Source organism: Diadema antillarum, unplaced genomic scaffold (genome assembly GCF_040938485.1).
Source record: "Diadema antillarum isolate AM-2024a unplaced genomic scaffold, OU_Dant_1.0 scf00000075, whole genome shotgun sequence".
Lineage (NCBI taxonomy): Eukaryota > Metazoa > Echinodermata > Echinoidea > Diadematoida > Diadematidae > Diadema > Diadema antillarum.
The window spans coordinates 5001885-5025788 of record NW_027270964.1 but is presented as its reverse complement, the minus strand read 5'-3'; the positions used below and the strand labels follow the sequence as shown (position 1 = coordinate 5025788).

Here is a 23904-nt window from a genome sequence, read left to right as displayed (position 1 = left end):
GCGTACACAAACGCACAAACACACACACACTATTTACACATACATACAGCATTGATACATACTGCATGCGAGGGTCATGGGAGAAAATTCGCGTTGCACTCACTCCCTGTGGTCCTTTCCTAACTGTCAAGTCGAACGCCTTTAATCCGACGGGAAATCACCGATTTCTTCATCATGTGAGACAAATCTAGAAATGGGTTTCAACGTGTAACGTTACCCTCATGACGCATTGCGACGAGTGTGGTCAAGTGCGCCTTCTTATTAAATTTTGACAGGTCAAGTGTCTGTGGTCAAATGTCGTCACAGAACCTGTCGTCGGTCAGTGGTCACTTTCTGACCACTGTGAAGTCCAAGTGTGAGTCATCGGGGGTTCGTTTGTGAATAATCCTTTATTTCCACGCAGGTTGTTAAACGATTCAGCAAACAGAAATATTTGATAAACGGATGCTCCTGGTTTGTAAACAATATAATTTGCTGATAAACAATGTAATTTGCTAACCAATACGTGTGCATACATCCCAGTCATATATTTCCCTGAAAGTTCAATTGTGTATATAGAATTTGTTTTGGTCTATACATGGTCTATCTGTTTGTTGGTTTGGCTTATTTGTTGTTGTTGTTTGTTTGTTTGCTTTTACACAACTTGCCTAGACTTGAGTAAAAAGTGATCATAACTGTTGCGATTGAAACAGTGTTAGATCGGTCACTTTAATACCAACTCGTTAAGAACTGTTTTCGAGTGATAATTCTAAAATAGGTCATATCGACGAAATGTAAGCATACACAATTATGAAGTTTTATTATCTAAAGACACATGTAGAGCCTGAAAACATTACTGCAACATTTCACGATTATAGTGATATTTCTTCATGAGAGCAAACTCGTCTCACAAGTACCTAGTATACGATGTGTCTACTGAAGCATTGTAACATATTTTCAAACCTTTCTTGGAAACGACGTGAAACCAATTCGAATCTCAGTGAGAAAATATATAGGCGCCTAGTTGCTGTACCTTTGATTGCCCTACACAGTAAATATCAGAATTAACCGCGAGTGTCGACATGAAATAAATCGAACTTGTCCTCTTTTTCCCTAAAGGTCAATCATGATAATATTACTGTGCTATCTTGGTGTAAGTTTTGTGAGAAATATAGCACAAATTCACACATTGGATTATGATAGATTTATCTGACCGAGACAATGCCATCAGGGAAGTATATAGAACGCTGTGTCAAACTTTATGAAAGTATACACCCTATAATACGTCTAACTTTAGCAAAGTAATAATCTGATTAATATGAACCAGTGTTCAGTCAAGCGAATATGTAATCGACGTTCACAGACTGCCCGTTTTAGCACAGTTAAGAAGCACACTTGCTAATTGCAGCATGGGGCTGCGTCGAGGCATTTTGGACCAGTGACAAAAGTGGATTATTAGCCATATTCACTCCTTTCTCTTCAAATAAAAAAATATCCCTAATCGTGTGAGGCCACGTCACAGTCACACGGTGATTTTTGGGGGCAAATTTTGAAAGCAAACTTGATCGCCCGGAAATTGTGAGGGAAACGGGTGGAAAGGGGAGAAGGAAAGTAAACGGGAAGCGATGAATGAAACGAACCATTCTGACCAGGAATACGTAGAAGATTCAGACAGCCCCGTCCTCGTGTTTTCTAGAGATTTTATAGAACATTGATATTCTGCAATTTAATAGGACATTTCGAGAGCAATTTAGTAAACACGTGTTCACCACAACATTGCCATCATTATGTTTTTTTCTTTTATCCCTTTCTTTAAGGTCCACTAGTTTTTCTACTAGTATATGTGTCAAAAAGTGTCGATAAGGTAAGTACATTTCTGTTATAACGTAGTAAAAAGATTTGCGGCTACATCGAGCGAGTGTGACTATACTTACTATGGCCAGGTGCACTTCGTCATGCAACAAAGATGTGCAATGAATATATTACAACATTACAAATAGAGAAAAAAGTACAAAGAAAGAGAGTACAAAGAAAACAAAGATAAACTAGAAGATCGAATGGATTATGGAGAAAGAAAGTGCCAAGGGACGTCATATATACTGCTAACTGTAGCGAATACAAAACAAAATACACAGTTCATTAAACTGCAAGCTATACTACATGTGGGGCGTTATTACTGATAATGTTTTATAAAAGAAAATATGGCGCGCTTTACTAGTATTCTGTTTCTAGGGAATCGCAACATCTGACATTCACTGTGCAATTCACACAGACTTTAGATATGGTGATGACTCCGATATTTCGTACACGTCGTCACACACACATAAACGTACATACACACACACACACACACACACACACACACACACACAAAGACGGGAAGCATTTTTTTCTTTCCTATTTTTCTTTTTTTTTTAATACAACATGGATTGCTGTGAAGAATGTCACAAGAATACTTTCGGTTTTTGTTTGTTTTGTTGTTTGTTTTGGGTTCTTTTTTGGTAATGGAATATGTTACGTTTCACAATTGCCATATGCTAGGATTACATTTCTTGTGAAATGTGCATGATTTGTGACACTGCTCTTAAAGTCAAGTAAAGTACAGCCAAAGTTTCCTGACAAGAAGAAGAAAAAAAATGGGAAGGGTGTGCCGAATCTAAGATTTCAAAAACTCTGCTGAAGTATTTCCTCTTGTTCTCTTTCAGGGAAGGGGCGAGTTGTCGGTTTGTTTGGCAATATCATTGTCCACTGTACACTCTTCCGTGTAGTTTAGAATATAGCCAGAAAGACAAAGTGCTATTTTAAGACGTTATTTTCAGATCACTTTCGGTGATAAGTCGATTATTTAAGGATGTCTGACAGACGCGAGTTAAACTCTAAATAGAGAGAAGAGAGAAACTCGATTTGGCTGCAGAGAGATGGCTCAAGGTGATAAACCGTCACACGCAAAGTTCTGTGCCGTATAGTATCTGATCAAATCTATGATCGTCACAACGTTTTGCGAATTGTTTCGCAGAGAAATGATCGCCATCTTTTGCGTGTAGGCCTATGTAATTATTCAAATAATCATCATAATACAGGTATAAACAGAGTTAAATGGATGATGCAAAACAAAATACAACAGACATGGGGGGGGGGGGGGGTGGTGACAGCTGAAATCTTGGTAGATGCTTAATCCTTATCTTATTTCCATAACTGATACAGTAGCTGATGCAGATATGTTTCAGCAAGTGATTAATTCTTACACATTATCTACATACATAATTGACACTGTATTTTTGAATATTTCTGGACAGCATTCCAAGTTTGTTATATAATGCTCCAGAGTACAGGAAGTTGATAATTGTCATTTAAAAAAAAAAAAAAAAACGGGTCGTTGTTACCAAATGGCTGCTCTAGCGTTTGCCAACTTGGGGTGATTCGTGCACATTTCCTGTCTGTATTACAGTGTAAGATATTCGGCATATTTCGACAGTTTCCAGTTTCATTTAATGGACGTAATCTGAATCAAGTCTCGTAACAATCACAGTAGGAGAGGGGAGGGATACCATAAAAGTAAAATATCTTATAAAATTCCCACTGATAGGCTAGATCATAATTCTGAAATGCAACAGAATAAACGTGATAAATGCAAGAAAATGAAAGGCTATAATATTCCACACTGCAGAAAGATGTATGACTAAGAAATCTTTTGAGAACAGCGTTTGACAGCTGTTTGACATGATGATAATTGACAAATGTTTACAAGCGGTGTGACTGACAGTGATCACGTCACACCCCTAGCGGAAAGAAGACAGTGTCCCACGCAGTGTGGTCACATAGCCGACTATGTGAAAACGCTCGAATTTAACAGTGTTGAGATGATTTCACACTGTGGTTTGGTTTTCACATAGTGTTCATGTGATCTGTGTCACTGTAAATTGATGTTTCATAATGTGTTTACACTGTTAAAATGCTCGAATTTAACAGCGTAAAGAGATTTCACATTGCGTTCACAATGTGTTCACATTGTGTTCACACTGTGGGACACTGTGTTCTTTCCAGCAGGGACGATTTGATCAGTGGTCTATTAGTACGCTATCCAAACAACAAGTTATTTTCCTAGAACTTTATATTCTTTTCTTCCATTAGTGTAAATGTTCTGATTTATCTGTAAATGTCTTCACTGTGATTTTTTGTTCGTGTCTGTATATTATGTTAATTTGTATAGTAAATGTGGGACCCCGGGGAAGAACAGTTGCATTTTATAAATAGGCGCTGAATGGGCGAGCCTCAGTCTCGTCACGTTGTATGTGCTTTCTTGTATATATTGTATATCTTAAATGAATGCCGGAATAAATACAACAAGAACAAACTGACAAAGAGCGTATACAACACTGTATATAGTGTATTACACTGAATCGAGAGAAAGAGAGGGAGAGAGAGCGCGCGTGTGTGTGTGTGTGGGGGGGGGGGGGGGGATCGAGGGAGAAAATGACAGAGAACTGAGTTGGGAATAGTTTTGTATTTCTGTATTTTGAAGTTTGTCTCGAAACGGAGAAGGAAATGTTCGGAAACTGGCTTACTTCCATCCCAAGGTCTATGACTCACAGTAAAGTGGGTCAACATGTAACATATGTGTTAGGTCTTCCTCCTCTCGTCTAGCAATGGATTTCCACTTCGTGATTTGACAGTTTGTCATACAGAAAATACAAAAACATTGCCATGCTCAATTCCCTAAATAATTCGTCATAAAACCGTCGTTTTAAGGAGAGTGATGTTAGGTGAAACTAAACAGAGAGGGAAAGGAGTAATAGAGATCCACGAGCATGTACAACGCAACAACAGATCAGTTTAACTTGGACAGAACTCGCCTACTAATATAAAATTCTACGTCACTGCCTCCTAAACTATATTGCTATAGAATCAACATGAACTTATTATTATGAGGAAGGGTCCTCATTGATACCATTGCTATTTCGAGGACCCTGCACATGTCATATTCCTCAAGCATTCCCATGTCGTCACAGGTAAAAACGCCAGCCCAGTTGGATATTGTGAGCTACTTTAAGTTATTTTACCCTATAGATTATGATGTATGCACGGGCAGACATCCAGCCCATGTGCAAGACCTCTGACTATAGACTATGAGTACCAGGCCTATACTGAGTAATCCTCTCTCATGCATATTCTGCAATATTTAAATAGTTTATGAACATGATAGCGATTCAATTGATATTTCTCATCTTTTCTACAGCCATTCTGTTGAACTCGTGTTACAACATTTGTTTACGTTACTTGTATATCTCTGCTTTCACCACGGAATTATATTAAACGGAGGAGGTGGTAAGTGATAACGTTTATTTCTCCCATTCTTTTTCAGCCGTACGTTTGTACGTAGGCACATAGGCCGACGTGCACGTCTGACCATATTCCACTTCTAGAAGAACTTGAGGGGGAATTCCAGTGCAGTTGGAAGTTAATCTGAAAAGAAGGACAAACACTTTCTCACCACAACAATGAAATTCGAATAAAATCGAATGAGAGATATGATATTTTGAAGTTTTGCAAATTTTTTTTTTCAGGAACCAGTTCTTGTCCAGTCAATGTGAATATGCAAATAGTGTAGTGATGAGGTCACCCCTCACAACTCGTCATATACTTTGTACATACAATTTAGAAATTTCCAGTTCGTCATTCAAAATATAATGTAATTACGCACCAATATAACCAGGAATAACATCACGTTTTACACTTTGATAACAGAAATATTGCATTATCGTATTTTCTTATTGGTACATGATCAATGGGAAACTGTGCGGTGGTGACATCAGCTCACTAATTTGCATATTCATGTCAACTGTACGAGAACTGTTCTGCAGAAATTAGCGAAACTTCACCATTTCATATTTACTTCCCTAATTCTTATCCGATTTCGATCACATTTTCATTCTTTCTGATCACACTGAACTTATAATTGGACTGGAATTCATCTGTTCCCGTGCAAACTGCAATAAGGCTCCTAGTGGTGTATCACACTTCTATGTGGTAAAAAGTGGGTTATGCTACAGTCACACACGGCCGGGTCACAAAACGGATTTGATCCGGGTGAAAAATGAGCCGGATTAGTCCCGGAATGGAGGGTAATTTATGCTACAGTCACACACGGCCGGATTTCGAACCGGGTCCATTAGGAATTAAAACCGTATCGACCCGAATTAATTCCTTATTAGTCCTGTTTGACCCGTATTGACCCGTATCGAACCGTATAAAAAAATCCGCTTTAAAACCTTAACTGAATCCTTTTCGACCCCTATCGACCCGTGTCAACCCGCTTCGACCCATCACCGACCCGGATGTAAACCTTGTCATCATCTGTTGCATGAAGGCATTGCGGTGTGCGGCAAGGGTCCATACCACAGTGGTCCATGCGGTTTTACGCTGCGGGATGCAGCGGGTCGATGCGAGTTAATGCAGTTCGAACCGGGTCAATTCGGATATCAATACAGAATTGAAATCCGTTATAAAATTTTGAACATGACAAAAAAAAATTTCACCGCCGTATCGTAGCCCCCGGAATCCATCAGGAATTGACACGGGTTACGATGCGGGTTAATGCGGGTCTCTACGGCTCGAACCGGGTCGATATTGTTTTAATTCCTTATGGACCCAATTCGAAATCCGGCCGTATGGCAATCCGTTTTAACATTTAATCCTATTTCTTGATATCAAGAATTCATTTCTTGATATCAAGAATTGCCATTGGTTAGCAACAAAAAATCATTTCTTGATATCAAGAATTCGATTCCTTGATTCCAAGAAATGAACTCTTGATATCAAGAAGTCGAATTCTTGATATATATTTTAAAAAAAAAATTGTGTTGTTAACTAATGGCAATTCTTGATATCAAGAATTCATTTCTTGATATCAAGATATCGAATTCTTGATATCAAGAAGTCGAATTCTTAATATCAGGAAATGAATTCTTGATATCAAGAATTCGATTCTTGATATCAAGAAATGAGTTCTTGATATCAATAAGTCGAATTCTTGATATCAAGAAATGAGTTCTTGATATCAATAAGTCGAATTCTTGATATCAAGAATTCGATATCTTGATATCAAGAAATGAATTCTTTATATCAAGAAGTCGAATTCTTGAAATAGGATTAAATGTTAAAACGGCTTGCCATTCGACCGTGTATGACTATAGCATTAGGGGTATAAAAAATGTGTGTTTTAAAGACCCAACGGGGGCTCTTTTCTGTGTCACGAGTTCTAATTACGAACAGACAAGAGTAAGTGACTGGGATATCGAATTTTGGTTGACCTGTAACCCTCTGCGCAGGGATCAAACACATAACCACAAGACTCGAATTTCCCGCTGATTGCTTTCCACGAGACCTGTCACACGTTTCAACTGCATGGCGTGCAAAGAACCTGTAACAAATTCTGCTCTCGGTTTCTATACAAGCTGAAAGTTGGTCAACACAGGGTCAAACCGCCTGGACACATCGGTGTACACAGCATAAATAAATGTCCATGGCATTGGCTCTCTTACCATGCTATACAAGGCTCTCGTTGTCTGGCGGAAACATCGCGAGGAAGTTCTTATCTTCTACTGCTTTCCCATGCACTAAACTGTCTTGGAGCTACAATGTATGTATCGAGTGCGGCTGTGAAGGCTTAGCCAAGAAGGTACCTGTACTAGGCGAGCTCGCCTAGTACCCCCTTGGTTTAACCCGTTTCTTCTGAGATGATGAAATCCACATACACCTTGTACTGGACAAATCAGGTTCATGGTTGCCTACAGGCACCTACCCCCAGATTCTGTCACCACCCAACAGCACGTGCTGATAATCCTAAAAAAGTGCCTAAAATTGCCAGCAAAAGTAGGCCTATTTCAAATCTATTTAGCTATTAAAATATCACGTGCCTTGTTTCAGGTCATCAGTTATAAGCCTATTATTCAAGTTGTGCTGTTAAGATTATTTACACAGGAGAGATACAAGGTCACCCTTGCAAGATGACGTGGCGGAATATTATAAAACACATACATGCATCAAAACTGTAGGACCCTATCTCTGATAATGATATCTGTAAATGATGATAAAAAAATCCCAACATAAGGAATTACCAAGACTGATTTAACCCGTCATCACTTGTGAAGATATGGCTGGGTCCATCTCTCCCAGTCACTCCACACCTGATAAGATCATTACAGCACGCCAATAGTTTCGCCATTACCCCCAGACTAACCGTGTTTTCCTATCACCACACGACAGACAATTTTGATGTGAGCGACGCCTATTATCAGCAATCAATGTTATCACCCACGTAAAGATTCGATTTGTTGGGCCGAGACGTCAAGTGTCTAACCCCGATGGCACGTTCCACTTTTCTCGCCCCTAAATTCGATTCATCAGAATATGTAGCATAAACGGATGGTCCCATATTGTGTCATCTAGAGTTGAAGCGATCACATTATGTGTGCAATATGGCCTTTATCAAATAATGTATTATCAACCAAGGAAGGAGTGGTTTGTATGGTTCTAGACAATTAAGTTCTTGATATTATGGATGCTCCACCATTCCTGCATGTACTTAACGCACCAAGATAAAAGTTGTACATCTTCAGTCCGTCTTGTCTGTCTCTAACCAAAACGATACCCATTAGTAAAAGAAAGCAATAAGTTCATTAAAACATTGCTCTATTGAGGAGGGAAACACTGCTGGCGTAACCTTTCTTACTATGGAAGTTTATTTCCTTTAAAGGGGAATTTCAGTCCAGTTAAAAGTTAGCCTGAAAAGAAAGAGTAAAATTCTACCAAAAAGAAAAAACAAAACAAAACAAAACAACAACCAAAAAACAAAAATGAAAATTTGATCAAAATCAGATCAAAATTAGAGAAGTTCTGAAATTGTAAAGTTTTGTTAATTTCTTTAAAACAGTTCTCGAACAGCGCGTATGAATAACTTATGAGTGAGCTGATGAGCTCATCACCTCATATTCTTTATTAACCGCTTCAAAAAAAAAATGACAAAATAAATCTCTCAGCTATAGAGTTGTAAAACGTATTATTTCTGGCTTAATAACTTCAGAATAATGATCACTCAGACATAATTAGGATTTCAGACTAGGACATATGCATTAAAAAAAGATGAAAATTTCAACATTTGTGGTAAAAAGTATAATGGCAAAATGTGAGGGGATAAAATCATCAACTCACTCATATTGACTATTCGAGAAGTGTTTATTGAAAATTAGAGAAACTTCACGATTTCATTACTTCCTAATTCTGATCCAAATTTGATTAAATTTATTTTGTGCTTGTAAGATTTCATTCTTTGTTTTAAACTAACTTTAAACAGGACCGCACTTCCCCCTTTAAAAGTATCTGATATATCGGTTTTGTATACAGACATATAGAATGTGTGTGTATGTGTATTTATGCGTATGCGTGTATGTATAGAGACAAAGATAATTCATATCCCAACGTATTCATTTCAGTTAACAAAAAAGAAAGAAAAGACTAAAGGCTAATCAAGATATCATATCGTCTTGTCCATCAAGATCACTTATTGGTTTCAAAATCTATAGCTCTGTGAAAGCGAGAGTCGGTGAAATTTGATGTGAGCCACTCACTGGGGAGACAAAACCCACCATTAAACATGTTGAAATAAACACGCACTGTCCAAAACATTAAGAACAGAAACATCGTGAAGGAAGAAACCTCTAAAGATGTCAGTTTTGCGTGCAGTATTCATCTCTTAAGTGATTTATTCTTTTCAATGTACCTTATATTCGCCAGACCGCCGTCGAAAGTATCATACGCGAGTGATAACGGTAATCTAAAGGGGTGGTACAGTTAGAGATAATTCGTCAGTGAAAGGAATACTGTACCTCACGGTCTATAGTGGACACTCATAAGACACTACTTCACAATTCTCCAGCCCATCTACACATAAATCAACACTATATATAAATTACAATGAAAATTATTATTTCTTATATACTTTCCACAAAACTGTTGTTTATAAAGCTGTATCATCATAACAATAATGATTTTTAAGGTGGAAAAGGTTTTATTCTATAAATTATCAAGCACTCTTTTTAATAGTGATATCTCCATGTATTCAAACCATGAGGGCGGTTGTAAGGCGATGCTAATAATAGTTATGATCAACCGTCTATTCATATTGTAGCTACTGCCTGAGATGGGGGAACAAGTGCAAATGGAGAGTTTGACTGCAAAACGAGTCAACTCCAATTTTCACGTTCTTGTTAATTTGGTGATATTTGCGATTAAAGCTGCTATAAAAACAAATAAGATGATAAGAACATACGGGATATTATTATTTACAACTTCAAAAAGCTACCAATGGAAAACTTTTACCTTGCTCTATATAATTCTCGTTATAGACTTTATACTTTAAAAATATTTCAAAATGGCGCTTACTCTACTTCGCGATAAAACTCTGCATATTCATCCGTGGCTTTTTTATGTTATGACCAATTCTATAGATATAGATACTAGATAATGTACTGATTTCTTTGTTTGATTTTACTCTATTCATCATAGTCAATTTGGCTCTGTATTGGAGTTTAGCTTTTATTCCAAAGGAGTCAGATGAGAAGAATTTGATAAACCGTCAGTGAGAATGAAATAGGCGAATAAGAACGTCTCATTGTTTAGATTTATTTTGTTGCGTGCACGTATGGACCCATTCGTTGTATTTCGCACAATCGCGCATTTTCTTATCTCGTGTTTATTACGTCACTCTCTCTTGAGACTTAATTAACTACAGAATCTAATCATTGCAAGCTTATCGCTCTCTGATATTGCGATTGTACATCAGTGTGCCGAAGTTGTTTGATCACTCTCATTATTTTGATGTTGTCCGTGCTTGATGTGTGAAAGCAGAATAATGAACAAATAAAGTAGAATAAACGAAGAAAAACAAATACTAGTATTCCTTACAACACTACTTCAGTGCTACACTACTTACAAAGCTCGTTTAGGATATGCTTCTTGTGAAGTTCTACACTCTAAGATAAGATCAAACAGTGGTGACGTAATAATCACCCTGCTGTAGTTCAAGGTGAGGGCATTCGTAAAGCGTAGAATGATATCCTTGAAGAGAGGGAGAGTGCCATAGGGGTTGTACTGCCTGTATGTGTGTGTGGATGGGGCTGGGATTGAAATATGACATTTACTGAGTGAACAATTCGCAGATTATTTGCTATGTGATAAGCGTGAATTATTTGATCCTGAAGTTAATTGCATCATTTCAGTGTATTCTGGTTTTCACGCAGGGCAGGAATCTTCATTATAGTGGACACGGACAGGACATTTTATGAAAATGTACGTTCTTAAATTAATAGAGGGAGGGAAATATTGCAGTCTCCTGGACATCATAGAAACCATGTAAACATGTCATTATATTTAGAAAACTATTCTGCCAGTGAAAGAGAAGCGATCCTTGGCAATTTTGAAAGACATATGACTGTAGGAAAACAAAATTGGCAATGGTTGACAATCTCGAAGTCACAATAAACATCCATGAAGCGACATGTGAGACTCGCTGCTTTAAACTTTATTTGCTATGTAATCTGACTTGCGCCAGCGTTAATAGTTCCATGGATTTGAGATTATTTCACGATTTACTGTAAAGGTGGAATTTTAACAGATTTAGAATGCATATATCAGCCAGCTTCGATTTGGGTTAAAGAACACAGAGGGTGAATATTAGAGAGAAGACTGAAACAAAATACCGATAAAGAGACCTCAATCAGAATTGACTTACCCCATCGCTGAGCTAGCGTTTCGCAGCAGAATGCAAGGAGGAAGACTGCGATCTGTTTAAAGCACCAATCCACCGACGCCATTTGAGAATTATTCCTTCTTAAACCTTCCGAGTGAAATTTTCCGAAACCATCCAAAGTTTGCCTTTGAATCAAATCGCTGTGCGAGACATCAAGAGGGATGGTCAAAGTGGACACAGCTCCGAACACTTTATCGGTGGCAAAAAACAAACAAACAAACAAACAAACAAACAAACGTTGTACAGGTGGTTGTGTTCGGTGGAACCTTTCAAGTTCACTCTGCTGAAATAGCGACCCAGAGCTTGACAGCCCTGTGCGTGAGTTTACATCCTTTCTTGGCCCGCTTCCGTCCCCTTGTTCCGGACTCGAAATCCTTGTGCCACAAGTGAATCCTCCTGCCTTACCTATACAACCTGTCAGTCTGGAATATTGTGAGTGTGTCGTACCACATAGGATTGATTATCGTTTGATTCAAGGGAAAATCTCGACACTTCGCAAAACGATGAACGTAATAAGAGTACACAAAGTGTATCAGGAGAAAAATGTACGGCTTGAAAAGTTTCGTAGCTAGCTGGGTGGAATGTCTGCTGTCTGTGGCTATGTGTATGTGCGCGGTATTTCGCTATAGCGCGCGACTCGGGCGATAGAATGTGCAACTATGGCTCACGTGTCGAAGAGTAACATATGGAACTCTCTCTCTCTCTCTTGTACCACACTCACTTCTTGACTCATGGCTTGCTTTCACGAACCTCTTCCTGCTTCTACCGAGTTGATGGAGTCAGAGGGAGAGGGGAAGCTTTAAAGGCCCCCTTGTTTCACATTAATACCCACTTTTGGGGGTGCCCAGCGCAAAGAGGACCGAGAAAGGGGTGCTCGTTTGATGCCCGACTTTGTAGGACTAGTCACTTCCACTAGTCGGTGAAATAACAACAAGCCAACAACTACCATAGCACATTTTCGTGTAAAGTTGTAAGCAAACAACTTTTTTCCCCTTCAAAATAAATTGCAGATATGATTTTCATAATCCGATTTCGTGAAAGGATTGAATAGTGAAGTCATCTTTTACCATCCAGACACTAGTTTCTTCGTGATTCAAATTTAAGAGTTTAGGGTTGTGTGTGTGTGTGTTTTTTTTTTTCAAATCTTGGCATATCATACATGGATGATAATATTATTTCTCGCATTGCTACGAATAGACTGTGCACCAGTGAGTGCTTGGTTGGTGAGCCTAGCAGCTCTTTAAAAGATAAAGCCCCAACAGGGGAAAAAGTAATAGAATACAACGTTCTTGCAAGATATTCTTTGTAAGGGATAAATGCCAGTAATATTGGAAAATATACACAAAATCGATGAGAAGGTCAAATTAACTTCCAGTCATAAACTATACAATACAGTGTCTCAAGTCACCTGATCCTAATCAGACTTTTTTTTTCTGTATACCTGAACTCGCATCATGCAGGTGTATTAGAAGTGTGAATATACAGACTTGTGGTCTCATGACTTTTTAAGACATAATTATAAAACTTTACCTAAAATTGAGAGTCCCAAAGTGTACCGGTGCTCAAATTTTATATTCATCCCTCCTGTGCAGAGATTTTAGAGCTTTAAATCTTGCGGACCCGACTAAAACCTGATGCTTGCAATGTGAATTTCATTTTATGGAGATGGAATATCACAAAATGAATCAGGTGACACTGGCTCCACACTTAGCATGCTTGTCTTGAAGTCCGGCTATTTACAATGTTTAATTCATAATTGTGGCACAATGGGGGCAATTAAACATCCAACACTCTTAAAATATCCGGGTCAGAACTGACCCGGAACTGGATCCGTTGGGGTCACACACCGTTCCGGGTCAGAAATGACAAGGAATGGGGTCAGATATGACCCCATTCAGAGTCATGAATGTGGTCAGGGTGACCCAATTCGGGGTCTTCATGACCAAATTCAAAGTCATTTTTGACCCGGAACGGTGTGTGACCGCAACGGACCCAGTTCCGGGTCAGTTCTGACTCGGATTTTTTTAGAGTGAAGTTTCTCGCGAGACACACCGGACAAAAGGTTAACCCCTCCCCCCCCCCCCAAGAAAACCCAACAAAAACTAAAACCAAAAACAAATACAAAAACAAACCCAGTCGCACTGTGTCCTCTATCCATTGCTGAAACGGCGGGACGTTGTTGTTGTTGTTGTTGTTGTTGTTGTTGTTGTTGTTGCTTTCATCTCTTTCTCTATCTCTCTCTTACCTTATTATGTCGCTCTCAGAGCATATCGTTCGCACACTAAGATTCCATTGCGATAAGAAGATCCTCTGTGGTCTTCAATCGTATTAAAGGGGAAAAAATGTTAAAATTTAATGTAAAGTGTACACATTCCATCGAACCTTTGCCGACATTAAGTTAAGGGTAATATCATTCCCCTGACTTCGGAAAGGGGTATGAAGTCAAATGCTCTTTAATTATGTTAAAATATATAAGAAAATATACTGATATACGTCGAATTAGAAGTCGTTATATTTTATTATTATTATTGTATTATTATATTATATATATTATTTAATATTATTATTTATTTATTATTCATCTCTCCACTATTATAACAGCACGAACTGATGTCGCCTTCTTATCAAGGATGGCGGCAATAAGAAACTTACAGCAGCTTGATGTATAGGCCTAAGGAACAATGAATGTATATATGATATTCTGAGATCGTGAACCTCAATTTGATTATTGCGTCTCATATCGTGTCTTATATCTTTTGTAAGGCGTATAAGAGAAGGTGATTATACATTATGTTTACATGTATATATTCATGTATGAATATTATGCATACTAACCTACACCTGCTTGTATTATAGAACTGATATGTTTATATGAACAGTCTGATTATTTCCGCAATGATAATGAATTACAAAAGTGAAAATGAATATTGATGATGGTAGATAAGATTGATCACGTTTCTAGTTCCCTGCTTTTTTTTCTTCCCTTTTTCTTCTTCTTTCTTCTTCTTCTTCTTCTTCTTCTTCTTCTTCTTCTCCTTTTTCCATTCTTCATTTCTTTTTCGTCGTTGCAAGAGATGATTTTGTTGCAAGATTCAAGCAACCCAGGCAAATGAAGTTCTGACAATTTTATGTACGGTACTATATTGTGTATTGTTACCAGCATGTTTGCCGTTGTTGCTATAAGCTTTGCTTCTTTATCTTTCTAATAAATATGTGTTTGCCACTAACGAATGGTTGCGAGTTCCGACTGGCTACCTCCGGACAACGTGTGACTCAGTAGCCCCACCAGGACGGACTGTGCTTCCCTGCAAACAGGTAGTGTACTAGTAGTCTACAGAGGGCGGTATAGTAACTTGTTGGCTTCGTAATCATGGAGACAACTGGATAGAACTTACTTGGTGCTGGAGAGTCAAGGTAACTTTTACGAACTGAGATGGGCGGTGACCAGAACGTTGCTTCCTCTTCCCCTCTTGTTTCAAATACGTCTAACAGTGACGCATGCTAGAGAAATTCGGCAATGATTGACGGAGTTATGTTCTTATGAATAAAATATAAAAAAAAGAATAGAATTTAACCCACCATGTCAGTCACAAATTGAGAGAAAGCAAAATATTGTTCGCTCTTGTAGGTATAGGAAATATATCATACATGTCGTCGCTCGTTTCACGAAGTGACCGGAGAGGCAAAAAAAAAAAAAAATGAGGATTTTTATGAATTTGAGATAATGAAATATTGTGATTACACTGATGTATATCTACAATCACACAAGCCATGAAATCATAATTCTGCTTTATTACGTGATTACAAACGTGATGACATACCATTTTCTTCAATCATCTCGAAATATCCTTTTCACGAAGTGACCGCTTAGTCGCGTAGCCATAGCTGTCAGTTCAGTTCTGTCAGTTAGGGTGAATTACAGCACCTGGACCTGGCTCTTCCCAGGCCACTCTAGCCCTTTCGAAACAGATATCGATCAAGTAAATCCATCCCATCGAAGAATGACTAACGTCACGTTTACTTCAGTATATCAAACATCTCACCTCAACAGTCAACAATAACTTGAAAAAAAATTATTGAAAAATCATCAAATTCATATTTTTTGACCAGAAAACGTAGAACAGAATTAAGCGCAAAAATACGGACTGTAAACAATGATACGGACTGTAAACAAAATACGGACTGTAAACAATAACAAACATCAAATAATAGGACGTATTAATAAGAGAAAGCTAAATGAATGACGTCACTACTTTTGATATTCATAATGACGTCAAGAGCTTCACTAATTTTATAAATGACGTCATTGGTTGCATAGAGGTGAATGCAGAGAACCCTCTGGAACCCCGTTCTTACTCTGAACCCCACCCCCTGGGTGGCCTTACTCTAGCCCTGAACCCCACCCCCTGGGTGGCCTTACTCTAGCCCTGAACCCCACCCCCTGGGTGGCCTTACTCTAGCCCTGAACCCCACCCCCTGGGTGGCCTTACTCTAGCCCTGAACCCCACCCCCTGGGTGGCCTTACTCTAGCCCTGAACCCCACCCCCTGGGTGGCCTTACTCTAGCCCTGAACCCCACCCCCTGGGTGGCCTTACTCTAGCCCTGAACCCCACCCCCTGGGTGGCCTTACTCTAGCCCTGAACCCCACCCCCTGGGTGGCCTTACTCTAGCCCTGAACCCCACCCCCTGGGTGGCCTTACTCTAGCCCTGAACCCCACCCCCTGGGTGGCCTTACTCTAGCCCTGAACCCCACCCCCTGGGTGGCCTTACTCTAGCCCTGAACCCCACCCCCTGGGTGGCCTTACTCTAGCCCTGAACCCCACCCCCTGGGTGGCCTTACTCTAGCCCTGAACCCCACCCCCTGGGTGGCCTTACTCTAGCCCTGAACCCCACCCCCTGGGTGGCCTTACTCTAGCCCTGAACCCCACCCCCTGGGTGGCCTTACTCTAGCCCTGAACCCCACCCCCTGGGTGGCCTTACTCTAGCCCTGAACCCCACCCCCTGGGTGGCCTTACTCTAGCCCTGAACCCCACCCCCTGGGTGGCCTTACTCTAGCCCTGAACCCCACCCCCTGGGTGGCCTTACTCTAGCCCTGAACCCCACCCCCTGGGTGGCCTTACTCTAGCCCTGAACCCCACCCCCTGGGTGGCCTTACTCTAGCCCTGAACCCCACCCCCTGGGTGGCCTTACTCTAGCCCTGAACCCCACCCCCTGGGTGGCCTTACTCTAGCCCTGAACCCCACCCCCTGGGTGGCCTTACTCTAGCCCTGAACCCCACCCCCTGGGTGGCCTTACTCTAGCCCTGAACCCCACCCCCTGGGTGGCCTTACTCTAGCCCTGAACCCCACCCCCTGGGTGGCCTTACTCTAGCCCTGAACCCCACCCCCTGGGTGGCCTTACTCTAGCCCTGAACCCCACCCCCTGGGTGGCCTTACTCTAGCCCTGAACCCACCCCCTGGGTGGCCTTACTCTAGCCCTGAACCCCACCCCCTGGGTGGCCTTACTCTAGCCCTGAACCCCACCCCCTGGGTGGCCTTACTCTAGCCCTGAACCCCACCCCCTGGGTGGCCTTACTCTAGCCCTGAACCCCACCCCCTGGGTGGCCTTACTCTAGCCCTGAACCCCACCCCCTGGGTGGCCTTACTCTAGCCCTGAACCCCACCCCCTGGGTGGCCTTACTCTAGCCCTGAACCCCACCCCCTGGGTGGCCTTACTCTAGCCCTGAACCCCACCCCCTGGGTGGCCTTACTCTAGCCCTGAACCCCACCCCCTGGGTGGCCTTACTCTAGCCCTGAACCCCACCCCCTGGGTGGCCTTACTCTAGCTCTGAACCCCACCCCCTGGGTGGCCTTACTCTAGCTCTGAACCCCACCCCCTGGGTGGCCTTACTCTAGCTCTGAACCCCACCCCCTGGGTGGCCTTACTCTAGCCCTGAACCCCACCCCCTGGGTGGCCTTACTCTAGCTCTGAACCCCACCCCCTGGGTGGCCTTACTCTAGCTCTGAACCCCACCCCCTGGGTGGCCTTACTCTAGCCCTGAACCCCACCCCCTGGGTGGCCTTACTCTAGCCCTGAACCCCACCCCCTGGGTGGCCTTACTCTAGCTCTGAACCCCACCCCCTGGGTGGCCTTACTCTAGCTCTGAACCCCACCCCCTGGGTGGCCTTACTCTAGCTCTGAACCCCACCCCCTGGGTGGCCTTACTCTAGCTCTGAACCCCACCCCCTGGGTGGCCTTACTCTAGCTCTGAACCCCACCCCCTGGGTGGCCTTACTCTAGCTCTGAACCCCACCCCCTGGGTGGCCTTACTCTAGCTCTGAACCCCACCCCCTGGGTGGCCTTACTCTAGCTCTGAACCCCACCCCCTGGGTGGCCTTACTCTAGCTCTGAACCCCACCCCCTGGGTGGCCTTACTCTAGCTCTGAACCCCACCCCCTGGGTGGCCTTACTCTAGCTCTGAACCCCACCCCCTGGGTGGCCTTACTCTAGCTCTGAACCCCACCCCCTGGGTGGCCTTACTCTAGCTCTGAACCCCACCCCCTGGGTGGCCTTACTCTAGCTCTGAACCCCACCCCCTGGGTGGCCTTACTCTAGCTCTGAACCCCACCCCCTGGGTGGCCTTACTCTAGCTCTGAACCCCACCCCCTGGGTGGCCTTACTCTAGCTCTGAACCCCACCCCCTGGGTGGCCTTACTCTAGCTCTGAACCCCACCCCCTGGGTGGCCTTACTCTAGCTCTGAACCCCACCCCCTGGGTGGCCTTACTCTAGCTCTGAACCCCACCCCCTGGGTGGCCTTACTCTAGCTCTGAACCCCACCCCCTGGGTGGCCTTACTCTAGCTCTGAACCCCACCCCCTGGGTGGCCTTACTCTAGCTCTGAACCCCACCCCCTGGGTGGCCTTACTCTAGCTCTGAACCCCACCCCCTGGGTGGCCTTACTCTAGCTCTGAACCCCACCCCCTGGGTGGCCTTACTCTAGCTCTGAACCCCACCCCCTGGGTGGCCTTACTCTAGCTCTGAACCCCACCCCCTGGGTGGCCTTACTCTAGCTCTGAACCCCACCCCCTGGGTGGCCTTACTCTAGCTCTGAACCCCACCCCCTGGGTGGCCTTACTCTAGCCCTCCCCACCCCCTGGGTGGCCTTACTCTAGAACCCCCTGGGTGGCCTTACTCTAGCCCCACCCCCTGGGTGGCCTTACTCTAGCTCTGAACCCCACCCCCTGGGTGGCCTTACTCTAGCTCTGAACCCCACCCCCTGGGTGGCCTTACTCTAGCTCTGAACCCCACCCCCTGGGTGGCCTTACTCTAGCTCTGAACCCCACCCCCTGGGTGGCCTTACTCTAGCTCTGAACCCCACCCCCTGGGTGGCCTTACTCTAGCTCTGAACCCCACCCCCTGGGTGGCCTTACTCTAGCTCTGAACCCCACCCCCTGGGTGGCCTTACTCTAGCCCTGAACTGACTCTAGCCCTGAACACCCCCTGGGTGGCCTTACTCTAGCTCTGAACCCCACCCCCTGGGTGGCCTTACTCTAGCCCTGAACTGGGTGGCCTTACTCTAGCCCTGAACACCCCCTGGGTGGCCTTACTCTAGCTCTGAACCCCACCCCCTGGGTGGCCTTACTCTAGCTCTGAACCCCACCCCCTGGGTGGCCTTACTCTAGCTCTGAACCCCACCCCCTGGGTGGCCTTACTCTAGCTCTGAACCCCACCCCCTGGGTGGCCTTACTCTAGCTCTGAACCCCACCCCCTGGGTGGCCTTACTCTAGCTCTGAACCCCACCCCCTGGGTGGCCTTACTCTAGCTCTGAACCCCACCCCCTGGGTGGCCTTACTCTAGCTCTGAACCCCACCCCCTGGGTGGCCTTACTCTAGCTCTGAACCCCACCCCCTGGGTGGCCTTACTCTAGCTCTGAACCCCACCCCCTGGGTGGCCTTACTCTAGCTCTGAACCCCACCCCCTGGGTGGCCTTACTCTAGCTCTGAACCCCACCCCCTGGGTGGCCTTACTCTAGCTCTGAACCCCACCCCCTGGGTGGCCTTACTCTAGCTCTGAACCCCACCCCCTGGGTGGCCTTACTCTAGCTCTGAACCCCACCCCCTGGGTGGCCTTACTCTAGCTCTGAACCCCACCCCCTGGGTGGCCTTACTCTAGCCCTGAACCCCACCCCCTGGGTGGCCTTACTCTAGCCCTGAACCCCACCCCCTGGGTGGCCTTACTCTAGCCTGAACCCCACCCCCTGGGTGGCCTTACTCTAGCCCTGAACCCCACCCCCTGGGTGGCCTTACTCTAGCCCTGAACCCCACCCCCTGGGTGGCCTTACTCTAGCCCTGAACCCCACCCCCTGGGTGGCCTTACTCTAGCCCTGAACCCCACCCCCTGGGTGGCCTTACTCTAGCCCTGAACCCCACCCCCTGGGTGGCCTTACTCTAGCCCTGAACCCCACCCCCTGGGTGGCCTTACTCTAGCCCTGAACCCCACCCCCTGGGTGGCCTTACTCTAGCCCTGAACCCCACCCCCTGGGTGGCCTTACTCTAGCCCTGAACCCCACCCCCTGGGTGGCCTTACTCTAGCCCTGAACCCCACCCCCTGGGTGGCCTTACTCTAGCCCTGAACCCCACCCCCTGGGTGGCCTTACTCTAGCCCTGAACCCCACCCCCTGGGTGGCCTTACTCTAGCCCTGAACCCCACCCCCTGGGTGGCCTTACTCTAGCCCTGAACCCCACCCCCTGGGTGGCCTTACTCTAGCCCTGAACCCCACCCCCTGGGTGGCCTTACTCTAGCCCTGAACCCCACCCCCTGGGTGGCCTTACTCTAGCCCTGAACCCCACCCCCTGGGTGGCCTTACTCTAGCCCTGAACCCCACCCCCTGGGTGGCCTTACTCTAGCCCTGAACCCCACCCCCTGGGTGGCCTTACTCTAGCCCTGAACCCCACCCCCTGGGTGGCCTTACTCTAGCTAGCTCTGAACCCCTGAAGTATTACTTGCTACAGAACGAGAAAGAAAAATAACAATTTCTTAAAAGGCACAAACACTTGACCAGACAAGACCCAGTATCAAAGAATATGTCAAACCCAGTGGATGGGTTGTAAACAAGAGTACTGTACTCTTGTTTAAAGTCCACCCCTGTGTGGCACATGATACTGTGTCTTGTCCGGTTGAGTGTTTGTGTTTTTTGAGAAATTAATATTTTTCTTTGCCGTATTGTATACTCTTTGTTTACTGCTTGATATGGGACACGCCACGCAATCACAATGACCCACACACACACACACATTTATTTTGAAATCATTTTGTATACTCTGATGCATACAAAGTGAAGTGGATGTGACATTTCACACTGACAACACGCCTGAAATTACAACGCTGAATAAATGTATTTTCCATTTCATTTTGTATGCTAGAGTATATAAGATAAGATATGTCAAAAGTGTAGAGTGTGCAGGTCCCAGGGGGGTGTGCGCTGTCACAGTGCTGACCGAGTGGGCACCGTGACAGCACACCCCCTGGGGTCTGTACATTGTGCACTTTGACATTTTATCTTATATACTCTGCATACAAAATGAGATGGGTGTTACATTTCAATCTGGGCACTCTGAAAATAAAGACAAAAACAGGTTCTGAAAATAAACTTTATTTTAATTTCGTAACAATTTCTTCTTTATTGCAATCAACTGTACAATATATTTACAAGAAGTCCATCAATCTGTATTTATACTAAAGATTTGACGCTTGACCGGGTCTTTTCGAGTCTTAAGATGAAGCTGTCGTTATTAAAGGGTAAGTCATTTTATTCAACTTAATGTCTCGAGGCAAGAGGGAATACTGTTGTACATACGACATGCATCACAAAGCACGTCGCCAGCTATTTTGTTGGTTTCTTGAGAAGAGAATTAAAACCAAAAGGGGGTCTAAATTCATTTATTGGAGAGTCTCCATTCATTTATATCGTATGTCAGGAAATACCAAAATGATTGTGGATCTGATCTAAATATTATCCAACCTTACTTATGTACAAATGGTTTTAACAGCAGTTCCACCCGAAAGTTTGTACGATTAAAAGCGAAACTTGATCGCAGTCATTTCTAAGATCATTTAGATTATATCATAAAGGAATAAAGTTTATATCATAAAGGAATAAAGTTGTCTGGGATGAAGCAAAGAATCAGCCAGTCCCCAAAAAGACAGCCAAGTCACTTGATAAAGACTTTCGATGCATTACCCGGGATCGTAAAAGTCGTCCCTACCGTGATAACCAATGTGAAGTATACGGGAGGGGAGGCACCGGCCGTCGAAGATGGTTCTATGGTCAGCTCTAGTAATGGGTTGTTTGAGCGTGGATTAGTCTCGTTGGTTGTATGACCCACTAAGGCAATGGGATGCTCGGCATTCTGGGTCGTAGACTGGACAAGTAACCTGTAGAAGTCTATAGAGACATAACAAACATGATATTGATCATAAACTTTTCTGTAATCTACATCTCGCTATACTGATCAGAATCGGTATTACTTTTCTTATTTGTTGTTAGTTTTACCTTTTTTTCAATTTAAAAAAGAAAACCAAACGGAAGTCGAGGATATAAATGATATGGTGGCACATGACCTGTAGTAGCATAGAAAATTTCTATAATTTCTGTCCCAAATATGGAATTCAAAAACCAAAGGAAATGAGAGCTTACAGCCAATACATTATCAACGCCTAAAACCGTATTCTGCTAAAATAATGTCCACTTGAGCTAACTGCTAGATGGTTACGAAACCTGTATCAAGAGATAAAAGAGATAAGTGGCATATTGGACACGCAATATACCGTAACACAAGTGACACAATATCATATTGCAAGCATTGATTTAAAAGACAGACTAAACTACCAATGGCCCATTCGTGGCGGGTACAGGTGGACAGGTGTCTGCTGCCGGGGATGGCTCCGTGGTCGGTCCAGCAGGTGTCCGAGCTTGGATTGGTCTCACTGGCTGCACGTCCCCCATAACGGCTGTTGGGACACTCGGCATGGTGAGGTGGTCGACGTAGCATTCACCTCCGATACAACAGACATAAAAATAAAAGTAACCAGTTAATACAGTTTCCACACAAACAATGTTACATAACATAACTTGTAAACATGAAAAAAAAAAAGCATTGGATGTACACATTGTGTGTAGGTCTTTTCCTCACTAAGACCATAGATCTATATAGTCTACAGATATTCCATGAAGCAAATAAATAGATAGATAAATAAATAGAGGGCTAAATGTGTTTTACTTACATTTGCTTTAAATGCCGGTACAAAGGAGCCAAAGTAGACAGCTGCCCGACTCCTGGGAGAGATGACGTCCACGAAACGGCCCTGTGGTCCTTCCCGCTGGCTCCGCACCGGCATGATGTTGGATGCCTTGCTGCAGGGAAAATGGCTCGTTCCTCAGCCTGCACGACTCCTCCATGAAGCAAAGACTCTCCTCCAGCGGTGATACAGGCTGGTCTCTATCCACGCTGTCCCCTTTAATACTTTTCACCAGGGAGGTGTTCCCACCTCCCTGTTTTCACTGAATCTACCCCCTAGCCAATGACAGGAGTAAAAACTCCCTTCAACGCCCATATGAGAAAATCCCTCGTTTTCATTGGTTCTCACAAAATCAGCAGTTTCTTCAATATATCCTGTCCCGCGACCCAAAGTGGGTGCGGTTAACATTCCTAGTTAAGGAATTCCAATCATAAGTCTAATTTTATTCAAATGCATGCGAATTCCCGCCAACTGATGTTATGTGGGCAAACTATGCTAGGAACAATACAAAAGGAGCAAAATATCCACTGACTGCCCTATTGACAAAATACCGTGTCTTCATTGGTGCTACGAACAAAATCAGCTGTTTCTAAGGCTCGGTTCACATAGAAGTATACGGTATACGGTATTCGCTATTCGTTATTCGCTATTCGCTATACGCTATTCGGGCATGGAGGGTCACATGAGGTAGCACGCGTGTCCTACTTTAATGTTCTTTTGGCGCCGTCAAGTGACCCAATACACCGTCAACTCCCTAACCCATGCAGGGAGGATTTCTTCCTCCTACATAACCATCCCAGCAATGTTATTAACGGTTTCTAAATTGAGATTACATCGGAACG

At 43.5% G+C, this 23904-nt stretch overlaps 1 protein-coding gene across 1 annotated transcript in view; it reads right to left on the bottom strand.

The window, feature by feature from the left end:
• LOC139717457 (receptor-type tyrosine-protein phosphatase delta-like) overlaps window positions 1–12298 on the bottom strand; it is a 143630-nt gene extending 131332 nt beyond the window's left edge. Inside the window, exon 1 of the mRNA XM_071628963.1 lies at window positions 11768–12298. Within this exon, the coding sequence (XP_071485064.1) occupies window positions 11768–11849 (82 nt within the window). The 5' untranslated portion in view covers window positions 11850–12298. The remainder of the gene's footprint in view (window positions 1–11767) is intronic.
• Between the last annotated feature and the right edge of the window lie 11606 nt (window positions 12299–23904).